This window comes from Peromyscus eremicus, chromosome 17 (genome assembly GCF_949786415.1).
Source record: "Peromyscus eremicus chromosome 17, PerEre_H2_v1, whole genome shotgun sequence".
Classification (NCBI taxonomy): Eukaryota; Metazoa; Chordata; class Mammalia; order Rodentia; family Cricetidae; genus Peromyscus; species Peromyscus eremicus.
The window spans coordinates 31,699,847-31,726,354 of NC_081433.1; the positions used below are offsets into that span (position 1 = coordinate 31,699,847).

At 40.7% G+C, this 26,508-nt stretch overlaps 2 protein-coding genes across 6 annotated transcripts; both read left to right on the top strand.

Annotated features, from left to right (window-relative positions):
- Positions 1–340: 340 nt before the first annotated feature.
- On the top strand, positions 341–20,315 carry LOC131894213 (disintegrin and metalloproteinase domain-containing protein 25-like). Of its 4 annotated transcripts, XM_059244443.1 has the most exons (3): positions 397–454; positions 9,632–9,680; positions 17,761–20,315. In XM_059244443.1, the coding sequence occupies exon 3, from the start codon at positions 17,820–17,822 to the stop codon at positions 20,109–20,111; it is 2,292 nt and encodes a 763-aa protein (XP_059100426.1). In that variant the 5' UTR covers positions 397–454; positions 9,632–9,680; positions 17,761–17,819; the 3' UTR covers positions 20,112–20,315. The 4 variants fall into 4 exon arrangements, with proteins under 4 accessions (XP_059100427.1, XP_059100426.1, XP_059100424.1 ...); XM_059244444.1 differs by lacking the exon at positions 9,632–9,680 and having other exon boundaries at positions 341–454; XM_059244441.1 differs by lacking the exons at positions 397–454; positions 9,632–9,680 and adding an exon at positions 9,696–9,794.
- Positions 393–12,280, top strand: LOC131894212 (disintegrin and metalloproteinase domain-containing protein 24-like). 2 transcript variants are annotated; one of them, XM_059244440.1, is made up of 3 exons: positions 393–454; positions 9,632–9,680; positions 10,046–12,280. In XM_059244440.1, exon 3 carries the CDS (start codon positions 10,131–10,133, stop codon positions 12,087–12,089), a length of 1,959 nt encoding a protein of 652 aa, XP_059100423.1. In that variant the 5' UTR covers positions 393–454; positions 9,632–9,680; positions 10,046–10,130; the 3' UTR covers positions 12,090–12,280. The 2 variants fall into 2 exon arrangements, with proteins under 2 accessions (XP_059100423.1, XP_059100422.1); XM_059244439.1 differs by lacking the exons at positions 393–454; positions 9,632–9,680 and having other exon boundaries at positions 9,774–12,280.
- Positions 20,316–26,508: the final 6,193 nt, after the last annotated feature.

The following is a 26,508-nucleotide window of genomic DNA, read 5'->3' on the forward strand; positions in this document are numbered from 1 at the left end:
AGTACTCTATGATATGGCTAAATGTTGAGGAAATAACCTGGAACAGGGGTGGCAGTATGAGAAAGGTTTCAGAAGGTAATATGTCCGTGCTGTGTGTGAGGGACATACACATTGAGAGAACAGAAAGATCTGGTCATATTGGAAAACTACTAGAGCACAATAAATGTGGGGAAGGAAGCCAGATTTACTCCCACTGAGGACTAAGTAGTGATAAGGTTTGGTTGAGATGGTGGAGACACAGTGGGAAGAGGCCAACTCTCTGGTCCTATAGTCTAAAAGGCTCTTGTTGCTAAGCAATTGGACCTAGAACTTAATCCAATGAGAGACAAAGGAAGAAAGAATTTCTGTTCTCTTTGTCATGTGAGTTCTCAAGTAGAAATCCTTGCTTATAATGTAGTTCTTACAAATGAGTCATTAATAGGATCACACCAAGAAATCATTACTACATCTCCTGGTAAGTCACTCAAGAGGTTAGGTCTAAGGGACAGAAGTTCATGAACATACCTACGTACACCTTGATTCCTTTTCAGTTGTTCAGATCTGGGGAGGACTAGTAACTCCTACTATTTCTTATCCCCCTCTCTTTATTTGGACAGGATAAACTTTGTAATGTATTGTTATTCATAGTTTATAAAATATTGAATTAGACTGTAAACAATGGCGAGAGCTAGTTCCTGATTAAGATACATGGACTGATGAGTTGGATGAAACTGGGATTAGGAGATGCTAGAGACAGTGTTTAAAGTTCCGTACTAATATGGTACTACAGGCTCTTTTAAATGTGTGGGCATCATCATCATCACTGTTTATCATGTGGAGGGGTGGCTGAGTGGGGTGGTGGTGTATGTGGAAATCAGAGAACAACTTGCAAGAATTGGTTCTCTCTACTATAGATTTCCAGGATCAAATGCAGGTTGTCAGGCTTGGCTGCAAACACTTGTACCCATTGGGCCACATCTGCGTATTCTCTCAGATGAAAATGTTACAATCCTTTAGGACCTGTGCCCTCTTTAGTCATCATTTAAAATAATGTAAGATGTGAAAAAACTGGCTCAACTTTCAAGTTTGTTTGCCAGTGACCTGCTTGTAAGATGAGGTCTTGGTAATGAATTCTGATAGTTCTGTATGGGTTAAATAATATTGTTTATTTACAATGTTATTGGTAAATCATCATCCTTTCTATCACAAAATATATAAACTCTATGATCATAACCAAATATACACATACACTTGATATATATGGCTATAGACTTATATTCATGCTCTGCATTATGTTCTCATCTTCTACTATACTACCCACATTTTGCATTTAATTAAAACTTACTCTTCTATTTAGGGAGGTATACAATAACAATCTTTCAGCTTGACCCTTTTGCAAGTTCCCATCATTATTCCTGCTGTTCACATACAAACTCTAGACTCCGACAGTTCAATAACCAATGATGAAATCACTCCACCCATGTAGCTTCATTTGTTTTCTAGCAGCTTTTGATGCTCTTATTATAGATGCTGACTATTTTTCTGGGAATGTGGATCATATATATATATATATATATATATATATATATATATATCAAGATAGACATAAACAGAGAATCAGCATGTCAGAATTTTACTTATACTTTCTACACATTATCCTCAGAGATTCCTTTTACTGATTTTGCTTTCTTATATGGGGTTCTGGACATTTCATAATGGAAGCCTTCTCTTTATTCTACCTGGTTATTTTCCCCAAGCACTGAAGACACCCATTACTTTTTAAGTTCTTTCTAAAACAAATCTCCTGTCACTGATGTGCAAGGACAAACCAAAGACACAGAAAATATCCTACTATGAGCTTAAGAAGAATTAAATGAAACATTTTATTGGTTTTTCTATTTTAAACACTAGGATGTAAGTTTAATAATAACAATTTAAAAAACAATGATAATTTTCAAACAAAGGTCCTTCACATTGTTGAGAAAATGTACAAAATTAGAAAATTAAGAAATACTGCAGACAACAAATCAGAAGTTATTAATATAAGGCTATTTAGGGAAAAAAAATCTTCCATCATGACTTTAAGCTGTGGGCTGAGGAGAACCTGGCTATCTTACTTGAATTGTGTGTTTCCATCTCTTACCCAACCCTCTCAATGGATTCTGTGACCCATATTCCCAGAAAGATAGTCAGCATATATAAAAAGAGTGTCAAAAGCTGGAAAACAAATGAAACTACATGGGTGGAGTGATTTAATCAGTGGTTGTTGAACTGTTGGAGTCTAGAGTTTGTATGTGAACAGCAGGAATAATGAAAGATTGTTATTGTATACCTCCCTGAATAGAAGAGAAAGTTTTAATTAAATGCAAAATGTGGGTAGTATAGTAGAAGATGAGACCATAATGCACAGCATGAATATAAGTCTATTTCTAATGATCTTTGAGGATGAGTTGCAAGGATACAATTAAACTGTAGGTGCTGTGGGGGTTGCTCACATACTTGCTAAACACAATGGAAGCTTGAAGAAAAGTGAACAGATTAGTGGACCCACATAGTGGAAGGAGAGAATCAACTCCTACAAGTTGTCCTCCGACATCAGTTGGTTACTCCCACAAGATTTGTACCACCGTTGCCCTAGAATATTTTGCAGGCAGAACAGATTATAGATCAAAGATTTTGTGGTTGAATTGGTGTTTACTTTTCTATTTTGGTAGCCTGACGAGTACCCTTCCACGCCACAGACACTAGAACATGGAGGTGAAGGTTCTATGCAGGCACTAGCTCAACTTCTCCATGTTCAATGAGTTGTGTCTTCAGCAGTGTTGATGTCTTCAGCAGTGAGCACTTGCCGTCAGTTTGTAGAGGGCAACCTATCAGACTAACAATTCATCTCATCACTGTAATATCCCATTCAGACTAACAATTCTTCATCAGTCTAATATCCCATAAACCCTGTGGGTGCTTTCAGTTGTTAATAAAAACGGGCAATTTGTATGTGCTTTTCTCAATGCATAATGATAGAAGCTTGAATACACCTTTCTCCCACAAATGGGCACACAGTGCACCCCATTATTGTCAAGATTATTGTTTCAGTCACCTACTCTGACCATTAAGGCTCATATCATCCATTTATATTTCCCAAGTGTATACCTTACTAGCTACATTTTATGTAAATTACCAACGTGTTTTCATGATAAATGAACAACCCGTTGTTATTGGAAGCCAGGCACTCTGCTGTTACAGGATTTCCATTATTAGTATTGTTGAGGCAAATTTTTCAATATTTTTATTTGAGATGGGTATTTTTATATGAGATAGGTACAGATATTTAAAATTTTATCAGATAAATTTATTTGATGATTGATCCTTAGCAATTCTTAACTTTTAATCCAGGAATTTGTTTTTTGATCCACACGACCAAATTGCCTTCCTGAATCTTTTTATTCTTTCTGAGGTTCCTTAGTTTTCTTTTTCTTTCTGAAAATACGTTGACTTCTTCCAGTGTTTTTCATCTCCAGTTAAGGAAACTCACAGTTAGTTCAGTTTGGTTATTTTTCATTCTTTGTGACAAGGGAACTTGAAAGTGGACTCCTTTTGGAACCCTCAGTCTCGTCCCTAGTGCTGCAACAGATCACCAGTGGCAGCCTTCCCCACCCCATCTCCTGTGGCTCCAACAGGCCATCATCTCTTAACCTCCCTCCCCTGACTTGTTACTTTATACTGGTTTCCATCACCAAGAAGCATTCCCTGTGTACAAACTGGCTGAGCAGCCCAGTAAAACAGGCAACACACAGGCATCATACTTCAAAAATCCAGAGAGGAAACAGAAACTAAGGAACAAAATACCCTTCTAATCAAGACAAACCCAGAAATCAGCACCTAGACCTATAAGCATACCAAATCCAACTGCCTAGATGCCAGCACAAGAATACAATAACAGTCAGGGCAATATGTCTCCACTAAAGCCCAGCTGTCCTACCACAATAGGCACTGAATATTCCAACATAGCTTAAGCACAAGAAAAAGAACTGTATGAGATGACAGAGGCCCTTAAATAGGAAATAAATCCCTTAAAGAAATCCAGGAAATATCAATCAAACAGTCACAGCAAATGAATAAATCCCTTAAATAAAGCAAAGAAAATACTGACAGTTGGAAAAAAAAAAACGTATAAAACCAACATACCTTAAATTATTCCACAAAATAGAAACAAAAGGAACACTACCAAATTCATTTTATAAGGTCACAGTCACCCAGATACCAAAAGCACATAAAGAGTCAACAAAGAAAGAGAATTACGGACCAATTTCTCTTATGAACATAGATGCAAAAATACTCAATAAAATACTTTCAAACTAAATCCAAGAACACATCAAAAAAAGATCATCCACCATGATCAAGAAGTGTGCTCCATCCCAGCGATGCAGGGGTGGTGCAATATAAAAAAAAAAATCAGCCAGTGTAATCCTGTTCTCACACCTTTGGATCCAGCTCACATGCATTGGCACCACCAGGGCCAGCTCTACTGTTTTGCCCAGGTGAGGTGCAGGGCCTGCTGTCTGGATTGCTGTACTTGGTGAGGGACAGGGATAGCAATTCCATTCTTATTTCCCTGAGGTTAGTTCTCCCACCTCTCCCAAGTGGCAAGGGGGTAGGGGCTTGTTTCCCTTACTCTTGCCATCCCATGGCATATGAGAAGAGAGGCAGGAACAGCTCTCCTGCTCTTATGCCAACAGGCACAACTCAACTGTGCCTCCACCAACAGCGTCAGTTCTAGTGTGCTGCACAGGGGAGGTGCCATGTGTCTGCTCTACCATGTGCTGCAGCCGGTGAGGGGCAGGGCCAGTTCTCTCACTTTTGTGGCCTTGGGGACAGCTCTCTCACCTACCACAGGTGGCAAGGGGCAAGGGGAGGGAGGGCATTTTTTCCCCTCACCTATACCGCCATATGGCAGGGGTGAGGTCATTCCTCCTGCTCTCATGCTACCCCATCCCATACCCTGCAGCTCACCTGTGCCCCTGCTAACAATCAGCTTTATTGTGCTTCCCAGGTGAGGTGCAGGGCCTGCTTTCCTGAGTACTGCTGCAGGTGGGGTGCAGTACCATTCTCTCACTCTCATAACCTCAGGGCCAGCTCTCCCATCCATCACAGGCAATGAGGGGTGGGAGAGGAGAGACATCATTTCTCTCTCTCTCTCTCTCTCTCTCTCTCTCTCTCTCTCTCTCTCTCAACCACTCTACCACATGGCAGACAAAGGGTGGGGCCAGATCTCTCACATCCACAGCACCTGTCAATGGGGTCAGCTCTACTATACTGCCTGGGCTAAGAGCAGGGTCCACTCTCCCATGTGCTGTAGCTGGTGAGGCACAGGATCAGCTCTTTCACTCTTGTAACCCCGGGACCAGCTTTTCCCACCGGCAATAGGTGGCTAGGGGCAAGAGGGATATCTCCCTCAGCCACACCACAGCGTGACAGATCGTGGGGCTAGCTTTTCCACTCTTGCACCTTCAGGGCTGGCTCACTTGCATCCCATCCACAGGGACAGCTCTACTGTTCTGCCCTGGAGAGGTGCAGGGCCTGCTCTCCAGAGTGGTACAATTGGTGAGGGGCAGGGCCAGTTATCACTAGTGCTGCATCAGTGAGGGGCAGGGACAACTTTGTGCAACCCTAGCCTCACTGCTTTCAATGGTAACAGGAGCCACAGACATTAACACAGACCATGCCTGGGTGGGAGCCCAGGTTATTCAGATCTTCAGACACTAACCTGGCCCTAGATGGTGGGTCAGGCCCTGAGGTCTGCAAGACCCTTAGTGGCGCTATGAGCCATGGACATCAATATAGACCCCAGCTGTAATTGGACTGTGGACCTAGACATGGTTCTTGGCAGCTCCTAAGGCTCAAATGACACCATGGTCCCAGTTGGCAGTGCAGGTCACTTAGATCAGCATGGACGCAATAGCAGGGCCCTCGAACCCCCGCATAGTCCCAGGTGTGGGGTTCAGATCCTGGGCAACTTCACTGCCATTGATGGCAACAGGAGCCTCAGACATCAGTGCAGGTCCTGTTTGCATGCAGTAGGGCCATGGACCCAGACATGGCCTTGGCTACAGCCCAGGCCTGTACACCACCACCCAGCTTCAGGTGGCAGTGCATGTTACTCAGGTCTGTATGAGCCAGGCAGCAGCAGAGCCCTCTGGTACCAAGAAGGCCACAGATGGAGGCCCAGATTCTGGGCATCAATGTGGTCTTTGGTGGTAACATCGGCCACAGACATCATCACAGACTTAGACTGCTGTAGGACCCAGACATGGTCCTTGGCAACAGCCTGCACACAGATGTCATCATGGCCTTAGTTACCATTACCGATTGCCCAGATCAGCATGACCCAAGTGGTGGTGTGACCCCCAAATACCAACATTTCTCCAGGTGGAAGTCTAGACTCTGGGTACCTACTCAGCCTTTGATGGCAACAGGAGTCACAGACATTGACACAGACCCTCACTTCAGTAGGGCCATGGACCCAGATATGGACCATGGCCACAGTTAGGGACCAGACATAACCATGGCCCTGGGTGGCAGCAGGTATGCATAGCCCTGGCAGCATCTTGACCTGCTAAAACCAACCAGACCACGGGCCTCTTCATGGCCCTCAGTGGCAACAGGATCCATGTACATCAACTCAGAGCCCAGCCACAGCAGGGCATGGACCCAGACATGGCCCCTGGCAGCAGTCTGGGCTGTATGGCCCTGAGTGGCAGCATAGGAATCCTGGATCATCGTGCCTTTGTGGGGGTACACCCCTTAGACATCAACTAGGTCACAGGTAGTGAGTGGTTCAGACTCCAGGTTTCCATAGGGCCCTTGGTGGTAACAGGAGCCATAGACATCAATACAAAATCCCGTAACTGCATCAGAGCCATGAACCAAGTCATGGCCCTTGGCAGCAGCCAAGCCCCAGACATTGCTATGGTCCTGGGTGAAAAAGAGAGCTTTTACTTCAGCCTGTTACTCACCACCCTTGCCTCTTCAGATCTGCCTCTCTCCCCAGCACATGAATTGTGTCTCTTTCTCTGCCTCCCATTTGGCCACCCTGTACTCATTCACCATAATGGTAATGATGGCCTGGTGCCAGAGGCTCATGGGTGAAATTCTTCCTGCCCCAGGTCTGGGGACCTGGGGGTGGGGTGGAGCAGGGAGCTGCCAACGTAATTCTTACAGATCTTGACAGAAGAATTCTCAGCTTCATATGGATAAACAACCATGATGACAACAAAAACCCAGGATAGCTAAAACAGTCCTGATGGATAAAAACTGCTGGAGGCCTCCCCATTCCTGATTTCAAGCTGTAGGATAGAGCTATAGTAATAAAAACAGCAAAATATTAACATAAAAAACAGACACATTGAACAATGGAATTGAATGGAAGACCCAGACATAAATCCAAATACCTATGGATACCTGATTTTTGATAAAGAACCCAGAAATACACATAGGAAAAAAGACAGCATCTTCAACAAATGGTGGTGGTAGAAAATTACAAATAGATCCATATTTATCACCCTACACAAAACTCAAGTTCAAGTGGATCAAAGACTTCAACATAAATCCATATGCACTGAACCTGACAGAAAAGACTTGAGTTTTGTGCATGGTGATAGACATGGGAGCTATTTGCATTTTTCTACATGTCCACATCCAGTTATGCCAGCATCATTTATTGAAGATGTTTTCTTTTTTTCATTGTACAGTTTCAGCTTCTTTGTCAAAAATCAGGTGTTCATAGATGTATGGATTAATGTCAGATTTATCAATTTGATTCCATTGATCCACATGTTGGTTTTTATGCCAATACCAAGTGTTTTTATTACTATAGCTCTATAGAAGAGCTTGAAGTCAGGGATGGTGATGTTTCTGGAAGTTCCTTTATTGTACAGGATACTAATAACCAGTGATTATTAATTCTTGTTATTTTGAGGGTTTTTTGGTGGTAGTGGTTGTGTGTGTGCGTGTGTGTGTGTGTGTGTGTGTGTGTGTGTGTGTATGTGTGTATTTCTCTTCTTTGGGATTTGCTGGTGTGAAGTTATCTATTGCCTGTGTTTTCCTGGGTGAAGCTAACTTCCTTTGGTTGGAGTTTTCCTTCTAGTACTTTCTGTAGGGCTGGATTTGTGGATAGATTTTGTTTAAATCTATCTTTGATATAGAATATCTCATTTTCTCTGTCTTTTGTGATTGAGAGTTTTGCTGAATATATTAGTCTGGGCTGGCATCCATAGTCTTTTAGTGTCTGCAGAACGTCTGTCCAAGACCTTCCAGCTTTCAGAGTTTCCATTGAGAAGTTAGGGGTAATTCTAATAGGTCTGCCTTTACATGTTACTTGGCCTTTTTCTTTTGATGCTCTTAATATTCTTTCTTTATTATGTATGTTTAGTGTTTTGATTATTATGTGGCAAGAGAACTTTTTTTTGGTCCAGTCCTTTGGTGTTCTGTAAGCTTCTTGTATCTTCATAACATTTCCTTATTTAGGTTGGCAATGTTTTCTTCTATGATTTTGTGGAATATAATTTCTGTGGCTTTAAGTTGGAATTCTTTTCCTTCTTCTATCCCTATTATTCTTAGGTGTGGTCTTTTCATTTTATCCCAGATTTCCTGGATGTCTTGTATTAAAAATTTACTGTATTTAATATTTCCTTTGACTGATGAGTCTATTTCTTCTATCGTGTATCCCCAATGCCTGAGATTCTCTCTTCCATCTCTTGTATTCTGTTGGTTATGCTTGCATCTGTAGTTCCTGTTTGTTTACTCAGATTTTCCATTTCCAGAATTCCCTTGTTTGTGTTTTCTTTACTGCCTCTATTTCAATTTTCAAGTGTTGAAGTGGTGTTTTCTTCGCCTGTTTAGTTGTTTTTTTTCTTCACTTCCTTGGCTTTCTTTAAGGGATTTATTGATTTCTTCCAATTTTTTGTTTGTCTTTTCCTCCATTTCTTTTTCTTTTCTTTTTTTTTTTTTTTTTTTTTGGTTTTTCGAGACAGGGTTTCTCTGTATAGTTTTTTTACTGTCCTGGAGCTTGCTTCAAAGACCAGGCTGGCCTCAAACTCACAGAGGTCTGTCTGCCTCTGCCTCCTGAGTGCTGGGATTAAAGGCATGTGCCACTACTGCCCAGCTTTTTCTCCATTTCTTTAAGGGAATTTTTCATTTCCTCATTAAGGTCCTCTATCATCTTCATAAAGTTATTTTATGGTTGTTTTCTTCTGATTCATCTTTCTTGGGATGCTCAGGTCTTGCTGTTGTAGAACCATTCATTTCTGATGGTGCCATATTGCTCTTTGTGTTGTTGAATGCATTCTTATACTGCCACCTGCCCATTTCTTCCTCCAATCCATACAAGTGGAGCCTGTGCCTCTGGGAGTCCCTCTTCCTCCAGCTGGTGCACTTGGGACCTATGGCTCTAGCGGTCACTGGTGCCACATGGGATGGTTGGTGAGGGGGCAGGGGAGGATGCTGTTTCCCAGTCTCTGGGGCTGTGATGGGTTGGGGAGGGACACAGTATGTGTCCCCAGGGCCAAGGGGCTAGAGAGATGGGCTGTCCAGCCAGGAGTTCAAGGACTTTGAAGCCCCTTTTCATCTCTGCTTTCCCCCCCCCCTGTTTCTTAAGGTCCTCCTGCTCTGATGGATCCAGTCTTCCAGAAGACAGACCATTAAAGGTCAGTGCTGCATGAGATCAAAGCAAAGGAAATACCAAGGCAGCAGAACCACATCCCATTCTCCTTTGCTCTCTCTAGTAGGACAAGGTGGCTATGAGTGAGGCTCTAGTACAGGTGAGGATCAGTCTCTTGCAGCTATGGTGGAAGGTGTTGTTCTTTCCTTCTGTATGGCCCCTGAGCTGGTGTGCTGAATTCAAAAGCCTTCCAGAAGTAGTGATACCCTTGAGGGTAGCTGTCTCTAGTAGACACATGAGTCTTGCAGGCTGGAAGTCCTATAGCCTGCACTTTGGAGGCCAGAGACACATTATCTCCATGAAGCCCAAGAATTTTTTGGTATCCAGACATCTCTCTGTCTTCACCTACAGTGACCAAGGAGTCCTCTTTGAGGACCGACCTTTTGTCCAGAATGACTGTTACTACCTTGGTTTTGTGGAAGGGGACCCAGAATCCATGGTTGCTCTTACCACCTGTTTTGGGGGCTTGCAAGGAACACTACAGATAAATGATACAGCTTATGAAATTAAACCCAAGAGCGCTTCTTCCACATTTGAACATCTGGTCTACAAGATAGACAATGACAAAGCTCAGTTACCTTCCATGAGATGTGGATTACCAGATGAAGACGGAGCAGGGCAAGTGAGACTTCAAGAGGATGATGACTCTTCTGTAACACAAATTGTCTATGGGGATTGGTGGACTCACAGACTGTATATTGAAATGGCATTGGTTATAGACCATAAACAATTCCTTTATCGAAAAAGTAATGCTTCTCTTGTGATACAAGATGTATTCATGATTATGAGTGGACTAAATTTCTTCTTATTTCCAGCTGATATTAACGTGGATTTACTAGGACTGGAAATCTGGAATAATAAAAACCCCATACCAGTGAAAGATATATATACTCTCTTGCCAACATTTTGTAAGTGGAAGAGAGAAAACCTTGATTCTTACATACCACATGACATTGCACATCTCCTTGTGAATTATAATTTTAGTAACTATTTTGGCATAGCCTATGTTGGAACAATATGTAATAAGACATTTGGTTGTGGTGTTGAGAGTCTTTTGGGAGAGAATTTCTTCAACTTTGGACATATCGTGGCACATGAGATAGGTCATAATTTGGGCATGCCCCATGATGGGATATTTTGTACATGTGGAATGGAACCATGTGTGATGTCTGCTACAATGGAAGGATCCAGAAAATTCAGCAACTGTAGTTACGCTGTGTTGTGGGAAAACACAGCCAAATCAAGCTGTATGCACAATAAGCCCAACTCTTCAGCTATCTTCCCATTTAAGTTCTGTGGGAACAGGGTAATTGATCAAGGCGAGGAGTGTGATTGTGGATCCCTTGAAGAGTGTAGATATAGTCTCTGTTGTCTGCCTGGCTGTACTCTCAAGGCTGAAGCTGACTGTGCCACTGGGCTATGCTGCAGCAACCTATGCCAAATCCTGCCATCTGGCACTCTGTGTAGAATTTCAGAGAATGAATGTGACCTTCCAGAATGGTGTAATGGAACTTCACATGAGTGCCCTGAAGATGTTTTTATGCAGGATGGGAGCTCTTGCACTAATGGTGGCTACTGCTATGAAAAAAGATGTAACAGCCATGACGAACACTGCCGGAGAGTTTTTGGCAAGGATGCCAGGAAAGCATCTGATAGTTGCTACCAGGAACTCAATACTTATGGTGATCGTTTTGGTAACTGTGGAATCATGGACAATGTATATGTGAAATGTAATAGTTCAGATATCCTCTGTGGAAGAGTTCAGTGTAACAAAGTGAAAAAGCTTCCCTTTTGGATGAGCCACTATACTGCACTTTGGACTCATTTCAATGGAGTCAGCTGCTGGAGCATTGACTACCACTTTGGGATGACCATCCCTGACCTGGGGGACATAAAAGATGGCACAAGCTGTGGTCCAGAGCATGTGTGCATTAACAGAAAGTGCGTCAGTAAGTCACTTTGGAGAAGTGATTGTTCACCAGAGACCTGCAACAAGAATGGAGTCTGCAATAATAAACATCACTGCCATTGCAATCCTGGCTGGAACCCACCACACTGCCTGGTAAACGGAACTGGAGGGAGTATTGACAGTGGTCCACCTGGAAACGAAACTAATGAGACAGAGAAGGACAAGGACACGGACAAGGACAAGGAGAAGGACAAAGACAAGGAGAAGGACAAGGACAAGGAGAAGGAGAGGGTGAAGAAATCACAGAAAAATAACTTACTAAGTTGGTTATTTCCTATTTCTTTTGCGGTTTTTCTTTCACTTTTATTTCTTTGGCTTTTTTCGGATACTACACCATCACCTGAGGACAAAGAGACAACTGAATCATCACTCGAGGGAGAAGAGACTAGCGCTTCAACTTCAGCCACTTCAACTAACACAGAATAGAACCATTGTTTCGAAAACTATCTTTACCATTTAATGGAATTTCCCACATAGTAATTTTTAGTGTCCTGGTGGGAGAAATGCTATTGTGTGTACTATATGCTACTGATAGAACATCCCTGCAATCTATGATGGGCCAGACGAATATACTTCGATCATGCAATGAAAATAAAAGCTATCATATTGCTACTCTTCATACTCTGAAGAAATTATGTAACTTATTTCAATTTTTAGTTTACTTTATCTCATTTTCTAGTTAGAAAAAAACTTTCATGGGTTGCACCTTTTTGAATCATTGGCCAAAGGTGGTTCCATAGAGCCCTCAAAATTTCACAACCTACTACTGACAGTCCATCCAGGATTCTCCACATCTTGGTGGTAAGGCTCCTTTGCTGAAGATACCACTCATTATTTGTGAAATAGTTCATTGAGTATTGACATTAGTGGTTCTTCAGTGGTCTTGTAGAACTGTGCTGAATTCATTCAGCCCTTCTTTTGGGGGGTGGGGGGGGTGATGCTGGGAGATTTTTAGTTACTGCTTCTGTCTCAGTAAGGGGTTATGCGTCTACTAATTGTTAACTTTTGTAGATCATATATATCAAGAAATTAATCTATTTCCAGTTTGGTGGAGGACAGATTTTTAAGTTATATCTTTGTGATTCTCTGGATTTTTTTCGTATTTGTTGCAACGGCTCCTTTTTCATCTCTAATTTTATTAATTCAGCTCTTCTCTGTCCATCTTCTGGTTAATTTGGCTAAAGATTTCTGAATCCTGTTGACTTTCTCAAAGGTCAAGTCTTTGTTTCATTGAATCTTTGTATTTTGTTTTTGTTGCTGCTGTTGGTTTAATTTCATTGATTTTTAGCCCTGAGTTTGATTGTTTTTTCACATCTACTCTTTTTGTGTATTATTTCTTCTTGTTTTTCTAGAGCTTTCAAGCATGTCACCTAAGTTACTATGATGAAATTTCTTCAGCATTTTATGTTGACACTTAGTGCTATAAACTTGCTTCTTAGAACAGCTCTCATTGTGTCCCATTTGTTTGAGTATGCTGTGTTTTCATTTTCATTTAATTCTAAGACACTTTTAATTTTCTTATGATTTCTGTCTTGACTCAATTTTCATTCAGTGGTTAGTTGTTCAGCTTCCATGAGTTGTAAACTTTCCACTGTTTCTATTGTTAATATCCATCTTTAATCCATAATGGTCAGTTAAAACGCAAAGTGTTATTTCAATTTTTTTATATATTATATTGTTGTTGGTTGTTCTTTTCCTTTTTTGGAGGGCCCACCACCCATCTCCCAAATAAATCACACACAGAGGCTCATTTTTACTTATAAATGCCCACCTTAGCTGTTGTAGAATATTATTTTAAGGTGTGTTACTTTTGTTATGTTGCATTTATTTATCTCTGTGAAGCTGTGTTACTGTGCCTGTCTAAAACACCTGATGTTCTAATAAAGAACCTAATGGCCAATAGCAAGGCAGGAGAAAGGATAGTCAGGGCTGGCAGGCAGAGAGAAAATGTAGAAGGAGAAATCTAGAAGAAGAGGATAGAAAGAAGGAGCCAGAGAAGGAGGAGGTCATCAGGGGCCAGCCACCCAGCTAGCTACACAGCAAACCATGGAGTAAGAGTAAGATTTACAGATGTAGAAAAGTCCAGAGGCAAAAGGTAAATGGATAATTTAAAGTTTTTGTATAATTTACAAAATTAAAGTTTAATTTATACAAAATTTTTGTGACACAAAAGGTTTGTTGGAAAGAAAAACAAGCTCAACTTCTCCATGCCTGATGACACAAGTGTTGTCTTCAACAATGGGCCTTACCATCAGGTTGTGGCAAGCAACCAACAGCCTTGGCAATAGCTTGTGATGTTTTGGCAAACAACTCAACAGGATGTAACTCATTCCTGGCACTGGAGATTTTACTTGGTGGCATAAGATATCTAGTTTGGGCATTGTCACCTTGGTTTATTTTGGTAGGTCTTAGGCCTCTAGAAAGTCATTCATTTCCATACCTTTTAGATTGTCCAGCTTGCTGGAATGGGTATACTGACATGTGTCTTCATGGTGTTCTAAATTTCATTCATGTCTGTCATAACAATTCTCTTTCATCTCTCATCTCATTAATCTGGATTTTCTCACTCTTTTAGTTAGTGTGGCTCACAGTTTATTGATCTTGTTTTTCTTTCCAACAAAACTTTTGTGTCACAAAAATTTTGTATTTTTTGTTTTTGTTCTTTCATTTCTGCCCTGAATTATTTATTGTCAACTACTAATTTAGGATTTTGCATGTTCTTGTCTATATAAGGTCCTTAGTTTCACATTATTTGAGATTATTCTCATTTTTTAATGTAAACACTTGGACCTATATACTTTCTTCTTATAACTGATTTCATGGTGTCCCATAGGCTTTTATGTGCTATGTTTTACTTTCTTTTTTAGAAATTCCTTGATATCATCAATGACCAATCATTCATCATTCAGTGGGTTATATTATTTAATCTTCCAGAGTTTATGCATGTTTGATAGTTGCTTGTGCTAATCAATTTGTGGTTTTACATCATTGTGTTCAGATAGAACATAAAGAATTATGTCAGTTCCCATACATTTGTTAAGACTTGCATTTCTGTCCTAATCTTTGATTTCTTTTAGAGAAAGCTCTGTGGATACTAAGATTGTTTATTCTGTAGTCTACAGATGGATCATTATATAACTGTCTGTTGAGTCCATGTGATCTATGATGTCATATAATGAAGAAGCTAGTTATTTGTTTTTGCCTGGATGGTGAAAATAAGCTGAGGATCTATTGGCAACATAAGCAAATCTACAGAAGGTTTAATAAGTATATGATTTATGGGGAAAATCCAGACGGTGATAAAGAAATGAGATTAGTTCATTTTGAACAGTTATTGAAGCATACTAGAAAATCTGGTTACTCATAATGAGGATGGAGTCAATACAAAGAAACTGATTGAGATAGTAAAGGAGTAGATTAGAATCTTAGCCAGTTGCCAGATTCTACAGCCTGAGAGTTTCTTGTTACTAAGCAGTTCAATCTAGAACTAAACCATATGGAATGTGGGGGCAAATAGTCTCCTTGTCATGGAAGGTCTCAAAAATAATCTATGTTTCAAATGAGACATGAAGCAAGCTATCATTAGAAAAGATCATGAGCATTGTGGCTTCACCTGCCAGTAAGTAGCACTAGAGAGTAGAAACACAAAAAATTGGACTATGAGTCCAAACACACACCATGATTGTCATCCAGTGTTTCAGACCTTTTCCAGATAAAAGAATCACTGAGTTTTTCTCCTATTCTGCTCTATTTGTTTGATTGGGCATTCTAAACATTTTTAATGTGTGACTACTCTTGCTTTGAATGACATTAAGCTAGACATTGCATCAGGAATATACTAGATAGTAACTATGGTACAGAGGTGGATGAATTTGGTGAAGCTATGGACAGAAAATGGACAAAAGAGTTTTGAAAGTCAAACTTAAGGTTTCTGTACATTATGGCACTATGTATCTTTATAAATGATGATGTTACAGTCACTCAGGATCTGTGGCCTGTTGAATCAATGTGCCAAATATTGTACAGAGACAATCCAGATCACACTCTTTTGAGTTTGTTTTCCTTTAAGAAGATTGCATAACAACATTTTAAGAATAAATTATGATAAATTTATATGGGTTAGGCTAATTATCAAGAGTATCATGACAAAAATAAACCTTTACCATTAGAGCAACGACTAATATTAAAAATTGGCAAGTGTATTTCAAGTATAGTATGAAAAGCAATATGATGGTACATGTCTGTAATCCTCACACATGAGTGAGAGGCTGAGGCTAAAAGACCATGAGATCAAAACCAGACCAAGTAACAAAACCAAACCACAAAGACATGGAAAGCAAATCAGAGTATTGAGAGGTTACTCACAACTAAGGAATTCTGTCCTCAAAAGTTTTTTTTCTCTTCTTCTTTTCTGGTATGGCCTCTAGGCATTTCATGCAATAAGATATCTGTCTGTGTGTGTGTGTGTGTGTGTGTGTGTGTGTGTGTGTATGTGTGAGTGTGTGTTACACAAGTGTTCTCTTGTGAATATATATATATATATATATATATATATATATATATATATATATATATATATATATATAATATATGAACACATGTGTGCGGCCACAGGTAGATGTTGAATGTTTGAGTCATTTTTCTTCATCTAATTTCAAGACAGGATGTCTCATTGTACACAGAAATTATTAATGTAGCTAGACTGGCTGTCCTGAAAGACCCTAGGATCTCTCTGCTTCTGTTCACTCCTCTGTAGCCTCATCTGCCAGTCTTGGGGTTATAGACACAAACCACCAATCCTAGAGTGTAAACATGAGTTCTTTGGATCCAAACCCAGTTCTCATGCTTGATTCACAGCGATTTATGTTCTCATTCATTGCTTTAGTCTCGCAAGCCTCTAATTTTTGTCCTTGCGTACTTCATTCAAGTACTTAAGGCACTATTATGATTGTAAAAATACAATTAAGATTTTTCCTCAAACAAGATCCCAGGTGCATATATTTAGTGACAAAACAAAGATTCAGGAAAACAATTAGTGAAAAGCTACAGCATTGATTAAAAACGAAGCCAGTGAAAACTTTTTGATTTTACAGCTTAACATATTTTGATTTAAATTCAATAATAAAAACATCCTGTAAAAGGAAACACAGTGTCTACTTTCTGCTGGGTTCCTTGGTCTGGTGAAAAAATTGAGAATTGAATTAAGAAACAGTGTGGAACACATATATAAATTATTAAATAAGCGTGAGATATGTTTGAAATATATCTCTCAGTGACTTCAGACTTCAGCCAAGTTGCCAAGCTGTCTATGTAAATACCACGTTTCTAGGAACACAACACAAACAGGAGCTCTTCTGACTAAAGCTGGCAGGAGCACTGACATATGAACACAAGCATATTTGGAATACTAGGAGACAGGACTGTCAGGTCTAATTAGAAAAAAGGTATCAATAGCTACCACCACCAGGCCTTAGAAACTCTGGTCATCAGCTTTTGAATAGGGTTGCTTTGAAATTTTTCAAGTACACAGATTTGAACTAAGATAGAAAAAGTAATTATTTACTGTGTAGAGATGTGTGTGTGTGTGTGTGTGTGTGTGTGTGTGTGTGTGTGTGTGTAATGAACTGATAATTGAAAAGTAATATAAGCAGTATTTACAAATTTCTCCAATGTAAATTAACTCAATAACTCATTATTGGAAATTGAAAGAACACTTTGTATGTATTCTAAATTGATACGTAGATATCAACTTTGCCTTATTAAAATATGATGTATGACCACTGTCTAATGACACCTTTTGCTTTAAATATTTATTGTAGGTATGTGAAGTGGTATATTTAAGAAGCAATATGTTAAAAATAAGAGTTCTTTATGTAGGTATAGAAGGCATTAACATGAACAAATTATAATTCTTACTTACACCCATAGTTTGACTGTACTTCAACAAAATTAAACAGCAAATCAAATGCACTATGTGGAGTTGTGCCTTAGACCAATACCTGAGCCATTTAATCTCATGCCTGGCTCTCTCTTCTACCTTGGCCTGCCCATAAATAAGCTACTCCTGTGTCTGCCTTCTTCTTCCTATGTCATTTAGTCTTGCTGCTCTAATGCATCAACTCAGCCAGAAGACAGACCATTGAGAGTCAGCACTGCATGCAGCCAAGACAAAGCATTTCCTCCTTTGATGTCTCATGGGACATGGTGGTTATGGGTGAGGCTGTGGTGCACACGAGGATAACTCATCTGCACCTCTGGTTGGAGATGTTGATCCTTCTTTCCACATGGCCCTTGACTGAGCATGCTCAACACACCAGCCTCCCAGAAGTAGTGATACCCTTACGGGTCACAGGCAACAGAACAATGTGGGCTATGGGATGGCTGACCTATAGCTTGCACTTTGGGGGTCAGAGACATTTTATCTACATGAAAGTCAAAAAGGCTTTCATATCTAGACAGCTCTCTGTATTCACTTACACTGACCAAGGTGCTCTACACAAGGACCAGCCTTTTGTCCAGAAGGATTGCTACTACCATGGCTATATGGATGGAGACCCTGACTCCATGGTTGCTCTTACCACCTGTTTTGGAGGCATTCAAGGAATATTACAGATAAATGGGACAGTATATGAAATCAAGCCCAAGAACCTTTCTTCCACATTTGAACATTTAGTTCGCAAGATACACAGTGAGGAGACACAATTACTCCCCATGAGGTGCGCATTGACCGAAAAGGAGCTAGCATGGCAAATGAAGCTCCATGGGAATGATAACCCCACACTGATGCAAAGTGGGTATGAGGGCTGGTGGACCCACAAGAGTTTTCTTGAGCTGGCACTGGTTGTTGACCATGAGCGAATTCATTATCTGAATGGCAATCAATCTCGTGTATTACAGGAAATATTGATCATTGTTGGATTAATAAATGAGATTTACCTTACACTGGATGTTGAGGTAGTTTTGCTTGGAGTTGAGATGTGGAATGAAGGAAATCAAATAACAGTGAATGACATACATGATCTCCTGACAGACTTTTGTATTTGGAACGGTATCAGCCTTAATAATCGTATTCAAAATGATATTGCACATCTTTTTGTGCTATATGATTTTCAACAGTATCTTGGTTTAGCCCATATTGGAACTGTTTGTATGCCATGGAATAATTGTGGAGTTGATCGTCTGATCGGAGATAATCTTTTTCATTTTGGACAAATTACAGCACATGAAATAGGTCATAATTTGGGTATGCTGCATGATGAGGGTTCATGTACCTGTGGAATGGAACGATGCTTAATGGCTCCAACAGACAGTGGCACCCTCAAATTCAGTAACTGCAGTTATGCTGACTTTTGGAAAGTCTATGCTACTACTGCCAACTGTATGCGCAAGGAAAAGAAGCCAATAGGCACATACAAATTAAAGTCCTGTGGGAATGGTGTGGTTGATGATGGAGAGCAGTGTGATTGTGGATCTTGGAAAAAATGTACAGCAGATCCATGTTGTACAAGGGGCTGTACCCTCCAAGGTGGAGCTGCCTGTGCTTTTGGGCTTTGCTGCAAAGATTGCCAGATCATGCCATCTGGCACAGTGTGCAGAGCAAAGGACAATGAATGTGACCTTCCAGAATGGTGCAATGGACTTTCACATGAGTGCCCTAAGGATGTGTATTTGCTTGATGGGAGCTCCTGTAAAGATGGTGGCTACTGCTATGAAAAGAGATGTAATAACCGAGATGTACAGTGTCAGCAGATCTTTGGCAAAGAAGCCAGGAGCGCAGCTCAGAGATGCTACAGGGAAATCAACAGCCAAGGTGACCGTTTTGGCAACTGTGGTCTATTCAGGGGTACATACTTAAGATGTAAGGACTCAGACATCCTCTGTGGGAGAGTGCAGTGTGAGAACATAAAAGCTCTTCCTTCTTTGAAAGACCATTCCAGTGTTCACTGGACACATCTTAATGGTGTCACCTGTTGGGGGACTGACTACCATTTTGGAATGACAATACCTGACATTGGCCACGTGAAAGATGGCACAGACTGTGGTCCAGAGCACGTGTGCATTAATAAGAAGTGTGTCAATAAGTCGATTTGGATAAATCATTGTTCACCAGAGACATGCAATATGCAAGGGGTCTGTAACAATTTAAACCACTGCCACTGCAACTCTGGTTGGAACCCACCATTTTGCGTGGCACGTGGCTTTGGGGGGAGTGTGGACAGTGGCCCTGCACCTCCAACTCCACCTCCAACTTCACCTCCACCTCCATCTCCAACTCCAGCTCCACCTGCACCTCCAAAGCAAATGAAATCCAAGAAAAATAATTGGGTATACATTATTCCGATTCTTGTTATTTTTCCATTCTTTGTGTTCATTTGTCTTCGGAATAAGTATGGAATACCACGTAGGAGTAAAGAACCAAGTGTTCCCTCTTCAAAAGAGGAAGAATAGTCCCGTGACGTCAGCACTGCTAGCAAAAGCTCATAATTCCAAAAGTCACAACAAACCTTCCAAACATTCCCATGTCTTTCCATGTGTGAACTTGGCCCTTGAGGCATTGCTTGTTTAAGAATTTCCAGGAACAAAATCATCGAGATGTTTAGTATTTCAGGATTCAAACCTCAGTAATCAATAAAAGTCTAGTGCTAACACTTAGCTGATGTTTTTCACTTCATGCTACCTCACACTGTGGCTCATGGAGTAGACAGTGATTGGTTGCTACTACCTCTCTGAAGCAACAGCGTTGTAAGCCCCAGAGATACAAAACAACTACCAAGCAACCTGCCTCCCAGGTGCTGAGACCTGGGTCTTTGTACATTTCCTGAATCACAAAGGGTCAAACACCAAGTAACCAAAACCCTATTCAGACACTGGGATCCCCCAATCAGGGAGCTCATGTCCAAACTCTGGGCTGAATATCCTCGGTCTCTTCATGGTGATCTCCAGTCTAGAGGTGGTGCCTACACCATGTAGGTTGTGATGTGTGGGTACCTCAGGAGCATAGTATTTATGTCTGCATGCGGAGTGACCTAGAACATCCCTTGTACAACACAGAACACAGGAGGGAGTCACACATCAGAAGATTTTTTTAAATTTTCACTTGTTCATATTCTTTCCTCAGAATTTTGCCATGTAATTAAGTAGAATTTCTTCAGGTCTCTTAGCAGAAGGTAAGCAATTGAACTCCTTACACTTCTGTTTGTAATATAGGATGCAGGGCTATAAAGCTCACTCTATTAGTACTGTACCTGCCTCACAACTATGAGAACCTGAGTTCTCTAGAATCCATGGTAGAAGGCCAGCTGTGGTGGTGCTGGGTGCCTGTAATCCTAGCTCTGGGCAGGGAGACACAGGGAGGCCCCTGGGGTCACTCAGTGGCCATTCTATCCTCATTGGTGAACTCCAGGTCAACAGTCCTTGTCTTCAAGGAGGTGGACAGAGTTTCTGATGGTGCCACCAGAGGTTGTTTTCCTGTCTCCACATGAACATGCTCACATATGAGCAATGTGCACTTCCACCTAGTTGCATAGGTTCACACACAAATATGCCTATGCACGCAACACGTACATACACATACATGCATATAAAATTATATTTGAGAAAATTAGAGTTCTTAAAAAGCTGTGTTAAATATGTAAAATAAGGAGTCACTGTCATCTTTTCTGTAGAAATAACACCAGTCATCCAAATTCAGTTTTAAAAATCATAAAATAAAAAAGCAGACCTCTGTGGTGGTGAGATGAACTGGATCAAGAGAAATGCCAAACAATGAGAGCGATCTGAAATGCCCAGAGCAAGCACAGCCTGCCTTTGTTCAGCAGTGCCTACTCGGTGCCCCCATGGCATCTGAGGGTGGCATCGGGCACAGTCCATGTAAAGATCTCCCCTGAGAGAGAAGCAAAACCCAGATATTTTGCTGTGGTACAGTAACAGAGTCATGAGCAGGGCATTATTAGTTGTCATGGCAATTATCATTAGCATCATGTACCACCATCTCCAAGTAATAGTTGATGAATTGAAGGCGTTATAGGGCCTTCTGAAATTTCTAAATTCAATAGCTTCATGATCTCATTGCAAACAAACACAGGACACGAAAGGGGCTTGTCTCAAGGACACATAGTGTCTCTATTAGGACACTTCATTGATTTTGAACTTGAATTTGGCAAGAAGGTAGGGAGTAGAAGGATCCTCTGTAGATTGTAGACGCTAATCCTCACACACCTTCAAAAGTTGGAATACAGATGTCTACAACCACAATGACAGTCTGCAGGCCCACATATGAACAGTGGGACAGATGACTGAAGGAGAGCTGGTCCATGATGGACTGAAGCTCACCTCTGACCTTGGGCATCATCACTGAATTGGGGAATTTGGCTTCTTGCTATGTTTTTCTAACAGAAGAACCAGAGTAGAATTCTGGTGTGTCTACATGGATACTAAGTGGCTGTCTTTATACAATTACCTTGACACTATTAAACCTTTCTATCCCGATTATGGCTTGGATATCCCCAGGTTTTTCATTTTGTTTTCTTTGTCAGTGTAATAGTAGGATGGGGCCTAGAAAAGAATTTAGGGACATGTTGCTCTTATGGACTAAGGCTCCCATCCAAGTACTAACCAAGCCCAATGTTGCTTAGCTTTGAAAGCAAAAGACATCTATTCTATTTAAGGTTCTTCTAATAAAGTGAACTGAGTTGATTAGCACATGGTTTGGGGTATTCTTACTGGGGAGACATGAACAAATGTGTACTTACTCATGAGAAGGGTATGCCCACAGACCAACATAAGGAGACCTTCAAAGTCCCTGTATGGACAAGTATTGCAAATGGAAGGGAAAGCCATTCTTGTGATACAATAGCAAAGATGTTTCCTGCAAGTTATCGATGCACTAGTACTTTGAGTACTACAAAACTTCAGAGTGGGAAACTGCAATGCCGTCAGAAAAAGAAATGTTTGAGCAGCAAAGCATTGACACTATTTAGCTACTTTGGGCTATTTAAGTTTTTTTAAAGAATCAGTTATTTAAAGTCAGAATTCATGGGGCTCTTTGTATTTTCCTCATGTTTTCACATTAACTATACATGAAAATTAGAAGCTAAGATATGCATATGAGGGAGAGAACATAGATGGGTTGTTTTGAGCCTTGATTACCTGATGTCATAGGTTTTTCCAGTTCCATTCAATTTCCTAACTTCATTTTTCTTTGTAGCAAAATTCCATTGTATGTACACACATATCACATTATTGTTATCTTTTAATCTGTCGGTTGACATCTAGAATGATGTCTTTGCTATTGAGAATGAAGCAGCAGCCAGACTTAGTGGAGCACATCTTTAACTCCAGTCCTCAGGAGGCAGAGGCAGCTGGATCTCTATGAGTCTGAGACCAGCCTCGTTTACATAGTGAGTTCCAGGACAGCCAGAGATTCATAGTGACTCCCTGTATCCAAAAGTACAGCAGTAATAAACATGGATGTCAAGTATTGCTGTAGTAGGATATATAGTCCTTTTGATAGATGTCCAAGAGTAGTATAGCTGGGTTTTATATTATAGCTCCATTGTTTAGGTTTTTGAGGAACATCCACAATGATTTTCATAAAGCATATACCAGTTTAAACTTCTATCACCAATGAATAACATTTTTGCTTTGTTTCATCCTTACTCACTTTCCTCTCATTTATTCTCTTGATACCAGCCTGGATGATTCATCCCTCTTGTGTTCCCTGTCTCTTTTCTGTCCTGAGTGAGGTATGGTGTGGTGGATAGTGGTGGTGGTGGTGGTGGTGGTGGTGGTGGTGGTGGTGGTGGTGGTGGTGGATGTGTGTTTGAGGATGAGTTCACTGCCTCATTCCACATTGGTGGTTTCCTCAGAACCATTTAGCACCAATATGCTGTGTTCCCTGTTGCTTTTGAACAGTTAAGGAAGCATGCCAATCACTGGAGAAAGCTTATAGAATGGCACAAACATCTTTACCAGATAGAACATGATAGAAGGCTAATATCAAAAATACACATGGACTTAGGTGATGGCTCAGCCTGTAAAGTGCCTGCCACACAAGCATAAGAAAGTGAGCTCTGATTCCCAGCATCTACATAAGGAGCCAAGCATGGTGGCATATACCTATAACCCCAAAACTGGGAGCAGATGTAGAAGCAGGTGAACACTTTAAGCTCACTGGTCAGCCCCCCTAACTGAGCTGATGAGTGCCAAGTCCACTGAGAGAGCTTATCTCAAAAAACATGGTGGGTGGATGAATGATTAAGGAACATAACAAACGTCAACTGTTGGCTCCCCTCCATATAAATGCATACACATGCACACACATATACATAGCTCAACACACATGCATGTACACCCACATGCTCATATAACACACTCTCAGGTACAAATACATAAACAATAAAGAAATAACCAATCCAGCTTTTAGAAATGAGCTAAGTAGAGTTCTTAAAGGAAAAAAAATACAAATCACTATAACTACTTTAGAATGTTTAAGATTGGGGAAGAAGAGGTAAGGCCCTGAACTCAAAACTGGGCAGCCTAGTTCTCTTGCCCACGGTCCCTGGGGCACATACCATGCCCCTCCCTGTACCCAGTGCAGCCCCAGAGTCTGGGCAGCAGCCTCTCCCTCCCTGGTCAACTATACTCCAAGGCACCAGTGACCACTGGAGCTGGAGACACAGCCCCCCCCCCCGACACTGATTGGGAAGAAGATTCCAAGAGACTCAGCAGCAGCATCTTCCCCTGCCCACTTGCCAATTACCCTTGTGGTACAAACGAGGGATCTCACATGCCCCTCCTGCACTGAACGGGAAGAAGAGTGACCACCGGAGCCACAGGCCCCACCTGGACTGATAGGAGGAACAGGGACTCCTGGAGGCACGGACTCCACCTGTATGGATTGAAGGAAGAAATGCGTAGACGGCAGTGTGAAAACACATTCAACAACATAAAGAGCAATATGACATCGCTAGAAATAGGGGCTTACATCAGCAAGACCTGAACATCCCAATGCAGACGAACCACAAGAAAACTATCATAAAAATAACTTTATGAAGATGATAGAGGCCCTTAAAGAGAAATGAAAAATTCCCTTAAAGAAATGGAGGAAAAGACAAACAAAAAATTGGAAAAAAAATCATTGACTTCCTTAAAGAAAGCCAAGAAACCAAAGAAAAAGCAATCAAACTTGTGAAAGACACAATTCTAGACTTGAAAAGTGAAATAGAGGCAGTAAAGAAAACACCAACGGAGGGAATGCTGGAAACAGAAAATCTGAGTAAATGAACAGAAACTACAGAGAGGCAAGCATAACCAAGAGAATACAAGAGATGGAAGAGAGACTCTCAGGCATTGACTATATGATACAGGAAATAGATCATTGGTCACAGAAAATTTTAAATCCAGCAAATTGTTAACATAAAACATCCAGGAAATCTGGGGACAGCATGAAAATACTAAATCTAAGAATAATAGGGATAGAAGAAGGAGAATTCCGGTTCAAATGTACAGAAAGTATATTCAACAAAATCATAGAAGAAAACTTTCCCAACCTAAAAAAGGCATGCCTGTGAAGATACAAGAAGCTTACAGAACACCAAATAGAACTGACCAAAAAGAGTCCCCTCACCACATAATAATCAAAACACTAAATATACAGAATAAAGAAAGAATCTAAAGAGCAGCAAAGGAAAAAGGACAAGCAACATATAAAGGGAGACCTATCAGAATTACACCCAACTTCTCAATGGAAATTCTGAAAGCCAGAAGGTCCTGGACAGACATTCTGCAGACACTAACAGATCATGCATGCCAGCCCAGATTACTGTACCCAGCAATGCTCTCAATCACCATAGATGGAGAAAAAAAGATATTCTATGACAAAACGAAATTTCAACAATACATTTCCACAAATCCAGCCCTACACAAAGTACTAGAAGAACAACTCCAACCAAAGGAACCAAAGGAAGTTATTTGCACCCATGAACAGGCAATATAGATAACCACACAACTGCAAATCCCAAAGAAGAGAAACACACACACACACACACACACACACACACACACACAACATCCATCACCAACAAAACCAAAAATAACAGGAATTAACAATCACTGGTCATTAATATTTCACAATATCAATGGACTCAATTCTCCTATAAAAAGACACAGACTAACAGAATGGATATGAAACCAGGTTCCATCCTTCTGCTACATACAAGAAACACATCTCAACCTCAAAGACAAGACATTACATCAGAGTAAAGCTTTGGGAAAAGATTTTCCAGTCATATGGTCCTAAGAAACAAGCTGGTGTAGCTATCCTAATGCCTAACAAAATAGACTTCAAATTAAAATTAATCAAAAGAGATGGAGAAGGACATTTCATATTCATCAAAGGAAAAATTCATCAAGACAAAGTCATTTATGCCCCAAGTACAAGGGCACCTACATTTAAAAAAAATATGAAAGCATGAATCACACATCACACCCCACACACTAATAGTGGGATATTTCAACACCCCACTCTCACCACTGGACAGGTCTGCCAGACAGAAACTTAACAGAAATAAGGACTCTAACAGATGTTATCACTCAAATGGACCTAACAGATATCTCCAGAATATTTCACCTAAACACAAAAGAATATACCTTCTTCTCAGCACCTCATGGAAATTCCTCAAAATGGACCACATACTTGGTAACAAAGCAAATCTCAACATATACCAAAAAAATTGGAATAAGACCCTGAATCTTATCAGACCACCATGGCTTTAAGTTAGAATTCAACAATAATATAAATTGCAGGAAACCTACAAACTCATGGAAACTGAACAATGCTCAAGAA

Coding starts and splice junctions, on each gene's coding strand:
- LOC131894212 (XM_059244439.1), top strand. CDS start 9,774: ATGAGTGAGGCTCTAGTACAGGTGAGGATCAGTCTCTTGCAGCTATGG.
- LOC131894213 (XM_059244444.1), top strand. CDS start 17,820: ATGCAGCCAAGACAAAGCATTTCCTCCTTTGATGTCTCATGGGACATG.